Source organism: Bos indicus, chromosome 10 (genome assembly GCF_029378745.1).
Source record: "Bos indicus isolate NIAB-ARS_2022 breed Sahiwal x Tharparkar chromosome 10, NIAB-ARS_B.indTharparkar_mat_pri_1.0, whole genome shotgun sequence".
Lineage (NCBI taxonomy): Eukaryota > Metazoa > Chordata > Mammalia > Artiodactyla > Bovidae > Bos > Bos indicus.
The window spans coordinates 27,022,498-27,036,194 of NC_091769.1; the positions used below are offsets into that span (position 1 = coordinate 27,022,498).

Consider the following 13,697-nt stretch of genomic DNA (forward strand, 5'->3'; position numbering starts at 1 on the left):
CTGAGGCCCCATGGACTGTAAACCCCCAGGCTCCTTTGTCCATGGGATTTTCCAGGCAAGGATACTGGACTGGTTTGCCATGCCCTCCTCCAGGGGATCTTCCTGACCCAGGGATCAAACCCGCATCTCCTGTGTTTCCTGCATTTCAGGCAGATTCTTTACTGCTGAACCATTGGTGAAGCCCCCTATGCTATATAGTAGATCTTTATTAATTATCTATTTTGTATAGAGTAGTGCATATAATGGAGAGGGCAATGGCAACCCACTCCAGTACTCTTGCCTGGAAACTCCCATGGAGGATGGAGGAGCCTGGTAGGCTGCAGTCCAAGGGGTCGAGAAGAGTTGGACATGACCGAGCAACTTCACTTTCACTTTCATGCACTGGAGAGAGAAATGGCAACCCACTCCAGTGTTCTTGCCTGGAGAATCCCAGGGACAGGGGAGCCTGGTGGACTGCCGTCTATGGAGTCACACAGAGTTGGACATGACTGAAGCGACTTAGCAGCAGCAGCAGCAGCAGCAGTGCATATATGTTAATGTTATGTTACAAGTCTTCCCCATAAAAGTACGTATCCTTTAAGCATGATTTTTAATGGGTGCATGATATTCCATTTTAATCAATGTGGTTAAACTATCTTCCTCTTTGGGAACACTTATAACATTATATAATCTGGTGATTTTTAAAATTTTTATTTCTTTAAAACATTTTGGGGAATTGATCCTATATTTGCATATTTTTAAGATGTTATCCATGTTTGCCTATTTTAACTTTGTAGGAGGCCAAGTGGTCGTAGGTTAGAGATCACGGAAGGCAGTAGAGTGGAGCTAAGGAGCAGCCTCTAAGAGAGGCCCAAGTCTCTGAAGCGGGAGATGGAGTGTTCCTGAGGTTCAGATTTCTCAGTGCCAGCACCTGGAACTTTAGAGGCAACTCCTCCAGTAGCATCTCCAGCTTCACTGAACTTGGTGCATAGCACATCCAGGTCCCCCAGCTCCAACACTTGCGGCCTGGGCATCACAAATAGACATAGACCTTCTGTACCTTCATGATCAGACCAGAAGTGCAACTGCTCCAGAAGCGGAAGCTATGGGAGGAATCTCTAGATTAATGGCTAGAGAAGATGGAGGGGATGCAGCCTCTCAAAGTGAGGTGACGCAGGGTGGACAGTGTCATCTGGATGCAGCAACATATGTGAAGGTTGCAATGTGAGATTCTCCAAGAACAAGAAGGGGTCTTTATAAACTCACTGCAAACTTCTGACCAGACCTCCAAACAGTGCTATGATGCTAAGGAGACCTCAGTCCCTCCAGGTTCTTGTTGGGTAAGTTGGAATTATTGTTACCACTCAGCCAGAGCTCCTGGAGTTGAGGGAGAAAGGAGAGGACCCAAGAGTTTGTTGTGGGACAGATCTACCACCCTCAGGTGCAGCTGAACTGGCACACTGGAAGCCTTCTGGGCCCAGTTTATTCTTTGACAGAGTGAGCCTCTGAAGCTGGGCCAGGGCACTCAGGAGCCTGGAAGGAAGTGACTGCAAGCCATTGGCATGAAGGCTGAGGTGTTTCAGGGAGCAATAGCTCAAGAAATTCCTGTCCTTTACAATTTGAATTTGGTCCTTCCCAAGGTCAAGTATACAAAGCTGGAAGCAGTAGAAATAAGTGGTAATCGCACATCGCTCATCCCAGCCCAAGAAAGATAGAAAGAGACAGGCGACCAGACTGGTGCCCTGAGAGACCAGATGTCAGTTACAACAGTGAAGACACCCTCCTGAGAGGGATTTAGCTTTTTCAGTAACTCATGACTTTGGGCAAAGGAGGATTTGGTATTGAAAGAAATAGACTTTTCCTCCTTCCCTTCGGTTGCCCATGAAGACAACATGTCTGGGTGATCACAAAAGGGCTGACTCTGAAAGCACTAAACTACCTTTCCTCGAGCAACACAGTTGTATGTGTCTCGGACTTCAGTGAAAAGTTCAGAGGAGGCATGAGGAGAAGGGCCTGGGCATATTCATCTAGGTAACTTGACTTTGCAAAACCACCAGCCTCATATGTCACTCAACATACTTCATGCCGAGTGCTTCTGTCTCCGTGGCTATTCCTTGCATTTTAGAAAGACTGCTTCTTGAGCTCACCCCCATAGTCCTCTAAATGTCAAGTTGCATGCCAGAGCCTAGGATAGATCTCAGACTAGGAACACACAGTGACCTTAGAATAGAGATCCAAGGAATACAGAAGAGTTCTGGGCTGTGGAATGTCCTTTTGTCCTTAGGAAATCAGCCTTGTTGGCATCACTTAGATTGTCCACAAATGATGGTTCCTCATTTGGCCAGTTAAATGTTGCTAGTTTTAACCCAAATGGTCCCCTTAAGCTCTGCCCATCCCCTGCCTAACTTGAGGCTTCTGGCCTCCCTTGGAGAAGTCCAGGATCTCTATGTAGGAGAGAGTCTCCATTTTTGCTTTCATCCTTGTTTGTTTTCACTACTTGCTCTTCCACACTGTCCACAAAACTTACCTGGCACTGGAGCAATTTTTTACATTTGAACAGAGGAAATGAAGATCAGTGGAGACAGAGTTGACATTTCTGAGGAAGGATTTTTTTCTCATCTTCTTTTCTATTTTTTTGGGCCTCATTGGATCTTTGTTATGGTGCGTGTGCTAGTTGTAGAGTGCAGGCTTCTCTAGTTGTGGTGTGCGGGCTCCTCTAGTTGTGGTGCGCGGGCGTCTCTGGTTGTGGTGCGCGGGCGTCTCTGGTTGTGGTGTGCGGGCTTCTCTGGTTGTAGAGTGCGGGCGTCTCTGGTTGTGGTGTGCGGGCGTCTCTGGTTGTGGTGTGCGGGCATCTCTGGTTGTGGTGTGTGGGCTTCTCTGGTTGTGGTGTGCTGGCGTCTCTGGTTGTAGAGTGCGGGCGTCTCTGGTTGTGGTGTGCGGGTGTCTCTGGTTGTGGTGTGCGGGCGTCTCTGGTTGTGGTGTGCGGGCGTCTCTGGTTGTAGAGTGCGGGCTTCTCTGGTTGTGGTGTGCGGGCGTCTCTGGTTGTGGTGTGCGAGCTCCTCTGGTTGTGGTGTGCGGGCTCCTCTGGTTGTGGTGTGTGGGCTTCTCTGGTTGTGGTGTGCGGGCATCTCTGGTTGTGGTGTGCGGGCGTCTCTGGTTGTGGTGTGCGGGCATCTCTGGTTGTGGTGTGTGGGCTTCTCTGGTTGTGGTGTGCGGGCGTCTCTGGTTGTGGTGTGCGGGCTCCTCTGGTTGTGGTTGTGGTGTGCGGGCTCCTCTGGTTGTGGTGTGCGGGCTCCTCTGGTTGTGGTGTGCGGGCTCCTCTGGTTGTGGTTGTGGTGTGCGGGCTCCTCTGGTTGTGGTGTGCAGGCTCCTCTGGTTGTGGTGTGCGGGCTCCTCTGGTTGTGGTGTGTGGGCGTCTCTGGTTGTGGTGTGTGGGCTTCTCTGGTTGTGGTGTGCGGGCGTCTCTGGTTGTAGAGTGCGGGCGTCTCTGGTTGTGGTGTGCGGGCGTCTCTGGTTGTGGTGTGCGGGCGTCTCTGGTTGTGGTGTGCGGGCGTCTCTGGTTGTAGAGTGCGGGCTTCTCTGGTTGTGTGTGGGCGTCTCTGGTTGTGGTGTGTGGGTGTCTCTGGTTGTGGTGTGCGGGCTTCTCTGGTTGTGGTGCGCGGGTGGTCTGGTTGTGGTGTGCGGGCGTCTCTAGTTGTGGTGTGCGGGCTTCTCTAGTTGTGGTGTGCGGGCGTCTCTGGTTGTGGTGTGCGGGCGTCTCTGGTTGTGGTGTGTGGGCTTCTCTGGTTGTGGTGTGCGGGCGTCTCTGGTTGTAGAGTGCGGGCGTCTCTGGTTGTGGTGTGCGGGCGTCTCTGGTTGTAGAGTGCGGGCGTCTCTGGTTGTGGTGTGCGGGCGTCTCTGGTTGTGGTGTGTGGGTGTCTCTGGTTGTGGTGTGTGGGCGTCTCTGGTTGTAGAGTACGGGCGTCTCTGGTTGTGGTGTGCGGGCTTCTCTGGTTGTGGTGTGCGGGCGTCTCTGGTTGTGGTGTGCGGGCTTCTCTGGTTGTGGTGTGTGGGCTTCTCTAGTTGTTGCGTTCTGGCGTCTCTAGTTGTAGAGTGCGGGCTTCTCTAGTTGTTGTGTTCTGGCATCTCTAGTTGTAGAGTGCGGGCTTCTCTAGTTGTGGTGTGCGGGCGTCTCTGGTTGTGGTGTGCGGGCTCCTCTAGTTGTGGTGTGTGGGCTCCTCTGGTTGTGGTGTGCGGGCTCCTCTGGTTGTGGTGTGCGGACATCTCTGGTTGTGGTGTGCGGGCTCCTCTGGTTGTGGTGTGCGGGCTCCTCTGGTTGTGGTGTGCGGGCTCCTCTGGTTGTGGTGTGCGGGCTTCTCTGGTTGTGGTGTGTGGGCTTCTCTGGTTGTGGTGTGCGGGCGTCTGTAGTTGTGGTGTGCGGGCTTCTCTAGTTGTGGTGTGTGGCACTCTCTTACTGTGGTACCCAGGCTCTGGGGCATGCAGACTCAGTAGCTGCAGACCAGGAGCTTAGTTGCCCCGTGGCATATGGGATCTTAGTTCCCTGACCAGGGATAGAACCTGCATCCCCTGCCTTGGAAGGTGGATTCATAACCACTGGACCACCTGGGAAGTCCCTCTTTCTCATCTTCATTTCCTCTGTGATCTTTTCTTCCTCTCATCCACAAGTGTGACACCCTTTTCAACTGAAGGTGGGAAGTTGTCAGGGCAAAGAGTAGAGTGCTTTGTTAACCTCTTTGTTAACTTCTCCAACTTACAAGGTTTTCTTTCTCTTTTCCCTCTTAATAGCTTTTTCTATTTCATGATTTCTCTTTGCCAATCTGGTTTGGGGGTTTCAGTTCTCACTACTTTTGTGTCATACCTCCTGATGTCTGAAATAATGAGATGCTTCTCTGTTTTCCAGGAGAGTTTATGTTCTTCCTTATTGTAAGTACAATCCACTATCTTTACCATTTCTATCTCTTTCCATTTAGTCCTTCCACTAGTCTTAATATTGAGTCCCTTTGTATTAGGAAGATTAAAGATGGGCCCATGATTTTTCTGGAGAGAACTTGACCATCAAACTGTAGATTGGGAGTGTAGAGGAGGAAGGAAGAAGAAATAGAATGGTAGATTTCTACTTGAATGGTATTATCTCCTTATCCAGAGGATGTAGGCTATTGAGATAGTTCTGTGAGGAAGTCATGAAATCAGAACCAGGGTTGGGTTTTGGTAACTTCATGTCCCAAAGAGAAGGCTCCCTCAATTCATATCATGCTTGACTTGACTGAAATTCTTTTGGGATTTTTTTTTTTTTTTGCCTGTTTTTGGAGTAACAATTTCATAAATTTGAATATGGATATCTTGAAATATTTCTTTTACCACTTGTATCAATAATTCATTTTTTTTAAAGTACTGTATGAGGTGATTTTGTTTGTTGAGGGTCAGGGAAATAAAAGTTTATTTTTTCCACATACATTCATGACTTTTTACTGCTCTACAACCCTTGCACAGTATAACATTATAATTTGTATATGACATTTTTTCAAGGCCAAACTGTATCCCAAAGACAGAGCAAAAGAGAGAGATGGAGGGAGAAAGAGCACTAGGAATAACAGTAAGAAGATAGTGTTCTTTTTGTTTGTCTGTTTCTGAGTACTTAAGCTTTCAAAAGAACACAGAAATGTGATGTTTAAAAATAACTGTGTTGGGAGAATGGCATTGAAATATGTATAATATCATATATGAAATGAGTCGCCAGTCCAGGTTCGATGCATGATACTGGATGCTTGGGGTGGTGCACTGGGACGACCCAGAGGGATGGTATGGGGAGGGAGGAGGGAGGAGGGTTCAGGATGGGGAACACATGTATACCTGTGGCAGATTCATTTTGATGTATGGCAAAACCAATACAATATTTTAAAGTTAAATAAAATAAAATTAAAAAAATAAAAATAACTGTGATGGTTAGTGGTTTCCTCAGGGGAAATAAAAAGAAAAAGTCAGTATTTTTTTTACCTTTAATTTGAGTCATCATATTTATTAGCTGCCTTTAAACCCTTGTTAAGCTGACCAAACATTGACTCTCCTTCAATGCTGCTAACTCCTTTGCAAAGTTAAATTTATTTATAAAATCATACATTATTAATGTTCCAGATTCCAGGAAAAATAAGGGCATGTAGGACATGGGAAAATAACATTGCAAGAAAAAAGAAAGTGAATTTATGAGTTTAACAAGTTTTGCATGTGCAAATTCACCACTACAGGGCTTGTTGTTGTTGACTACTTTGAAAAGAAGAATAATTAACATTTTGAGCCACTTGTTTTGTGTCAGGCACAATCTTAAGTTCTTTACATATATTAATGAATAAATGAAGCCAATCAAAATAGCATATTATACATGATATTATAGAATTGATGTCACTTTGTTGTTCAGTCACTCTGTTGTGTCCAGCTCTTTGTGACCCCGTGGACTGCAGCACGCCAGGCTTCACTGTCCTTCACTATTTCCTGGAGTTTGCTCAAACTCATGTCCATTGAGTCAGTGATGTGCTGCCATCCAGACATCTTGTCCTCTGTTGCCTGCTTCTCCTCCTGCCTTCAATCTTTCCCAGCATCAGAGTCTTCTCCAATAAGTTGGCTCTCTGCATCAGGTGGTCAAAGTATTGGAGCTTCAGCTTCAGCATCAGTGTTTCCAATGAATACTCAGGATTGATTTCCTTTAGGATTGACTGGTTTGATCTCCTTGCTGTCACTTAATTTTATGAAACTCTTCCATTAGCAAAGCTCTTTAACATTTACAAAACACTTTGACACAGTGACTGCAAGCTTTTGCAAATTATTTGACCTTTCTTTTTTACTTTTTAATCTATAAAATTGAGCTAATGAGAATACTTTCATTATGTTTGGGGTTATAAGAAGAGGTCATTGAAAACCAGTGGCTGCAGAAACATATTAACTTATTAATATAATTTTAATGTGTTAAATCAGTTAGCATATTAACCAGGGCAGGGTGGAAATATTTCCTGCCTCAATTACTTCTTCTTGAACCCATTTCTTACTTGATTTCAGAAAACTTAAAAGTCATGTAGCCTGGAAAAAGGCATAGAGTTAGAAAGCATCTCAATGGACTAGAGAAGCCAGAGATTATATGGCAGAGTTGTGATAAGTAAGAATGAGTTAGGAGCTTGAGCACCCCTCACATCAAAAACAAATAGTTTTCTTCCCTGGAATGTCCACTTCAAAACTCACAAATGCATTCCTATGTTTTGAACTGAGTCATCGTCTCTTTCCCAGGAATAAAACAGGGAAAATTGTTACATAAACAAAATATTCTTACATCCTGGATTTTCTGGGGCAGTTTTTTTGAGGTTAAGTAATGAGTCCTAAATTAGGTTTGCAATGTATCTCCACTGCAAATCTTTATAAAGGTTTTATTAAGGTACTATTTTTTACAATAAAATAATGAAAATAATATTCAAGAAAAGGATTGATAGTGGATGGAACAGGAGTCTGATTCCCTGACTACTAATTCTGTAAGCAGTCATTATTATTTAGTGGTAACATATATTTTTCTCTTAATCTACGTTCTGAAAATTCCTTTAGATCCTTCACAAGTCAGCTACAAGGGACTTGGAGGAACAATTTTCCTTCTGGAGAATAGTCACTTCACTACGTAAAAACTTACAATCCATGACACATATTTGAATGGAATATTATAGTTTCTAAAAATAATTATAGACTCATCATAATATGGAACAAATTTGACATTATATTAAATGAAGCATATATACAAATGAAAATAGCTTTATTGCAGGGATTGAATTCTGGATGCTTTTCTTTAAAGTTGTCCCTCAATGTTATTTTAACACTGTTTTAGTAACAAATAACCTTGAAATGTCACTCATTTCTTTGATCTTAAGTAGTATATTCCCAAGACCATTTCTCTCTCCAGTTTCTAGGTGGAGATGTTATGTTACCTAAAACCCCATTATAGGAACAATCAAATTTTTGGCGACACTTTGATGAAGATATTAGTATTCAGAATACTACATTTCTGAATACTTTGATTGATGCTGCTATGTAGGCATTAGAACCTGCCCTTTAAGGCTTCAGAAAGGGGTAATATGTAAAGGAAACAACATATGTCTGGATGTCATTAGGCTAGCATTGACCATTACTATTCAACAGAGTGAAAAAAAAAACTTCTTTTTTAAAATTTGTACTGGCGTATATTGCTAGTGGTAAGGAAACCACCTGCCAATACAACGGATGGATCATCTACTATGTCTTACATTATGTTGAAACTCCCAAGAAGTTTCCTCAAGGCTGCTTTTATCTCCTTATTCCGGAAGCTATAGATAAAGGGATTGAAGAGTGGGGTCACCATAGCATAGAACAAAGTTGCAACTTTCTGCATCCTAGCAGAATGTCCAAGTCCTGGGCTCACATACATTACCATGAGAGAGCCATAGAACAGGGATACCACAGCCAAATGAGACCCACAGGTGGAGAAGGCTTTCTGTCTCCCAGTAGCTGAAGGCATATGCAACACAGCTGTTAGGACAAGAGTATAGGACCCAAGGATGAAGAGGAAGTTACCAAAGATAACTATTGAGCTTAAACTGTAGCAAAGCAGTTGGGTTTGGGGGGCAGAGACACATGCCAATGCAAACAGTGGCCCTGGGTCACACACAACATGGTCAATGATGTTTGGTCCACAGAAAGGCATCTGAGAAATGAGAACAATGGGGATCATGAACCACAGAAATCCACAGACCCAGCAGATAAGGACCAGTTTGATACAGAGATGCCCATTCATGATATTAGGATAGTGCAAGGGACGGCAGATAGCAAGGTACCGATCAAAAGCCATGACAGCCAAAAGTAAGCATTCAGTCGTTCCCAAGGAAAAAAAGAAATAAAATTGTAGGAAACATCCAACAAAGGAGATGGTCTTTTTATGTGAGAGGAAGTTGACCAACATCTTGGGGACTGTAGAAGAGACATACCAGATCTCTAGGAAGGAGAAATTCCCCAGGAATATGTACATGGGGATGTGGAGTCGCTGGTCACACCATAAAGCACAAATAATGGCCCCATTTCCTGTTATGGTCAGAGCATATATTGTAAGGAAGAGTGAGAAGAGGAGGCTCTGAATCTTCCATTCATAAGAAAAACCTAGGAGTATAAATTCTCTTACGAAAGCAAAGCTGGAATCTGGCTCAGAGATGTTCATTGGATCAGTAACCTGAAAGTTCAAAAGAGATGTATTTATTATTTAGAATTAGTTTCAAATGTGTTCTTGTTTGAGAATGAGGAGAAGATATTTTTCCAAAATTCATCATTTGGGAAGAGAATATAGTCTGCTTGTTCTTGGCTATATACTCTGAGTTCTGGGCATAATAGGTAACTGGTGGCACAGAAACAAACTTTTGCCTGCTTCTGAATCTCTCCCTTACTTTGATAGAACTTGAGAATTTTAAACATATTTTGTAAGCTTGTTATTTTGGGGACAGAGATGATCTGTGACAGTTTCTGTATAGCATGTAACACAAAGTTAACACCATAAATATACTAGTTTTTTTTTTTTTTTTTTTACTAAACCCATCTTATGGTCAAATAGCAGAGAAGATTTTACAATTTACATCTCAGTTGAATATATTCCTTATCATATCACTAAAATGTGAAAAATAAATGGACATATTTTACAGTAAGTTGGCAGTAACCATTTTAAGGGCAATACCTCTGTTTTTCTGCAACATAAAAATATAAGAGCATAATGTTACTTACCGACATTGGCTTTTGTGATGTTACAGTGATTCGTTAGAAATCAGTGGCTTTCAGTTTGCACTTAGTCTTTTACTTAAAATTGTGTAGAAAAAAGCAGCTAGGTATGGGACTGTATTTTGTAGTATTTTTTTTCTGGGATTTTTGGGATTGATTTTACTTATAAGCTAGTTAAAAGTAAAACATTTCCAGGATTCAAGAGAAGGCAAATGCTTTCTTTTGTTGTAAGCAAATTTCTTTTTACTCTACATTCTCATGGAAAGGATGCCAGATATCTGAGTTTCTTAAAAATTTTTTTTGTGGCAATATGCAGGCATGTGAGTCCTAAAAGTTATGAAGGCTTATATTTTCAGCACAAACACAAAATTTTCAAAAGTAATTTTCTTCCACTTATTTTCCACATCAGTGTTCTGAGAAGTCTTTCATAATGATTTGGTAAAAGTGTGTGCATCTTTTAGTAATCTAAATCCTTTTAAAATCACTCCAAGTCCAAGAGCATTAGGAAATCATAAGGAGATGGGGATAAAAGGGGATTGGCGTAATGGTGTCAAGACTCTCTGCTATGCTTGAAAGAAAGACCTGTGGTTTTAATGTTGACCAGATCTCTAAGACCTGTTTAAAAAATCATATCCTTCTGTCTCTAGCCGGATAAAGAGTTTATTGCTTCACAAAATTAAGATTTCACTTTCTTTATCACAGGTTCTCCTGAGACGTGGCCTCTGTAGCTTTAGAGAAGTTCTCTTCCAAGCCAAAGTTTCTTTATAAAGTTAAATTAGTGCACATTCTCTGAGGGATCAGTAAAGAGAAGTAGCAACTTCTCTGAGGGCCCATTATTTACAAATAACTTGCCCATCTGAAATATAGATTCCAAAAGTTTCCAGAAAACACTGTTTGTGGAACAAAAAAGACACACCATGTCAGCCAAAGTTCTGATAGGAATATTTCAAATATCATTGTGCATATTTTGGAGAATAGAGAGGGGATGTTCAGAGACCCCAGTGAGGCAAATGTTGAGATATAGAAACTGTAGGACACTGATGACAAAAATTTGGAGAATTTGGAAGTATCGTTTAGAAAGGCAGTATGGTAGAAGTCTTTAGATTTGAGAGAAAAGAGCGAGAAATATCAATATTTAAGCTTATTGACTAAAATACTTCAGAGGAATGTGTGACTTCCCAATTAACATATAAAAGCAAACTCTTTACACTGAAAGACTAAAGAGGAAAAAGATTACTTAGATGTTATTACCTCTTGGTGATACTAGATCAGATCAGATCAGATTAGTCGCTCAGTTGTGTCCGACTCTTTGTGACCCCATGAATCGCAGCACGCCAGGCCTCCCTGTCCATCACCAACTCCCAGAGTTCACTCAGACTCACGTCCATTGAGTCAGTGATGCCATCCAGCCATCTCATCCTCTATTGTCCCCTTCTCCTCTTGCCCCCAATCCCTCCCAGCATCAGAGTCTTTTCCAATGAGTCAACTCTTCGCACGAGGTGGCCAAAGTACTGGAGTTTCAGCTTTAGCATCAGTCCTTCCAAAGAAATCCCAGGGCTGATCTCCTTCAGAATGGACTGGTTGGATCTCCTTGCAGTCCAAGGGACTCTCAAGAGTCTTCTCCAACACCACAGTTCAAAAGAATCAATTCTTCGGCGCTCAGCCTTCTTCACAGTCCAACTCTCACATCCAAACATGACCACAGGTAAAAAACCATAGCCTTGACTAGACGAACCTTTGTTGGCAAAGTCATGTCTCTGCTTTTGAATATGCTATCTAGGTTGGTCATAACTTTCTTTCCAAGGAGTAAGCGTCTTTCAATTTCACGGCTGCAGTCACCATCTGCAGTGATTTTGGAGCCCAGAAAAATAAAGTCTGACCCTGTTTCCACTGTTTCCCCATCTACTTCCCATGAAGTGATGGGACCGGAACCGTACTGGCTTCCCTGGTGGCTCAGTAGTAAAGAATCTGCCTGCCAATGCAGGCGACACAGATTTGATCCCTGGGTCAGGAAGATCCCTTGGAGAAGGAAACCCACTCCAGTATTGTTGTCTGGGAAATCCCACAGACAGAGGAGCCTGGCAGGCTACAGTAGGACACGACTTAGCGACTAAACAACAACCACAATTATTTGTAAAATCAACACCTGGGACACCAAAGTAAAAAAAGACAACACCAAGGTGCCTGACAATATTACATTATATGCACAGATGGGAAAGAAATTCAGAGGGAAGGAGAGATGTATGTAGGTTACAACTCATTATGAGAGACTTCTTAGGAAGCTCATTGAAGAAATGGCTTGAGATCACATATAAGTGATAACACACAGTATTTGCCTTTCTCTGTATGACTTATTTCATTACATGTAATACATTTCAGTTCATCCATGTTGTTGCAAGAGGCAGAATTTAATTATTTCATTGACTTATATTCCATTGTGTATATATTTATATCTATGTTACATCTTCTTCATCCATTCATATATTGATGCATACTTAAATTTTTCTGTATCTTGGCCACTGAAATAATTGGGCAATGAACATCAGGATGCATGTATCTTTTCTATTAAAGAGGGGTTATCAAGGAACATAAAGGCTGATGGATATGTTCACTATCTTGATTGTGATGATGTTCATTGTTGAACACATGTCAAATTTTATCAAATTGCACACTTTATGTGCTGTTTGTTATATATTAATTACACCACAATAAAATTATTTTAAAGACCCAAAAGATCAAATTAAATGTATTTTATGCTAATATCAGTGTTCTTTTGAAGATATTTTAATAGTTTGACATCCAGTGCATAACTATCAGGACCTGAAGTAATCATAGATAATGTTGAAACAAATTAGTCAGGCAACCAACATTACCTGTCTATTTAGAAAACATTAGGCATTCATTAGAGCATGCCATCCACATCAAGGTTTTCTGTTGGTGGCCACATATCATAGTGGCCAAGATATGATTTCTCTTGGAACTGGAACTATTAATGAAACCTTAACTGTATCTGATGATTTAGATTTAGTTAGAGACTAAGATTGCAGAAGACATCTGCCTAGTACTTACACGTTAAACGAAAAATAATCTAAAACTTCACTTATGGTTAATGCTTAGCTGCTTTATATGTGGATTTTCTTGTCTCTCTAATTTGATTATCAGAATATGCAAAATTTATTGCTCTTAACAAATAAGTTCCCAAGAGATGTCCAATGCAAATTATTTTCATGATTCTTGTTCTGTCCAAAATAGAGAATAGGAAAATTTCACTCAAGGGATTCCTTCCAGTGGTAAATATGTGTCAGGCTGAGGGAAAGTTCTTGCATGGATACTGTCTCTATCCAACAATGGATATTATCTCAAGCATATATTAGAAGAGAAGAGTAAAAAGTAATCTGGTCTTAGAGAAAATTGTGTATGGTAAGTTATCTCATATTCTCTGGGACTCTGTTCTTTAAAAGAATTTTTTTTCAATTTATGTATTTATTTATTTTTTACTTTACAATATTGTATTGGTTTTGCCATACATCAACATGAATCTGCCACAGGTGTACATGTGTTCCTATATCTGTTTCTGTCTCACACATGCCTGTTATGCTTGGAACTGAGTATGGCTCATTTAACTTCTGAACTTTAAAGAGATCATTCATGGGTTTTCTCCTCATATTCTATTCCTACTGGATTTTCTGCAGTTTCTTTAACAAATGTACATATCATCACGATGCTGTGTCTCAGAGATGCTCTCAAGTCTGCTTTGGGAGATCAGAGGGCTTTGACAGCTACTTGATTATGAAGAACTTCCAGCTATCCTGACTAAATGGCTCTTAACATTTAAGAAAATAAATGTTTTATATCAGAGAGAGTATTGCATGCTAAGACAAGTTTTAGCATAGAGATAGAAGTGAAAAGAGTTATGTACCCAGTGAGAAGTGATATAAAACTCTATTATGGGACTA

At 41.8% G+C, this 13,697-nt stretch overlaps 1 protein-coding gene across 1 annotated transcript; it reads right to left on the reverse strand.

Annotated features, from left to right (window-relative positions):
- Positions 1–8,245: 8,245 nt before the first annotated feature.
- On the reverse strand, positions 8,246–9,202 carry LOC109564497 (olfactory receptor 11H12-like). The gene has a single exon (XM_019967928.2). The coding sequence runs from the start codon at positions 9,191–9,193 to the stop codon at positions 8,246–8,248; it is 948 nt and encodes a 315-aa protein (XP_019823487.2). The 5' UTR covers positions 9,194–9,202.
- Positions 9,203–13,697: the final 4,495 nt, after the last annotated feature.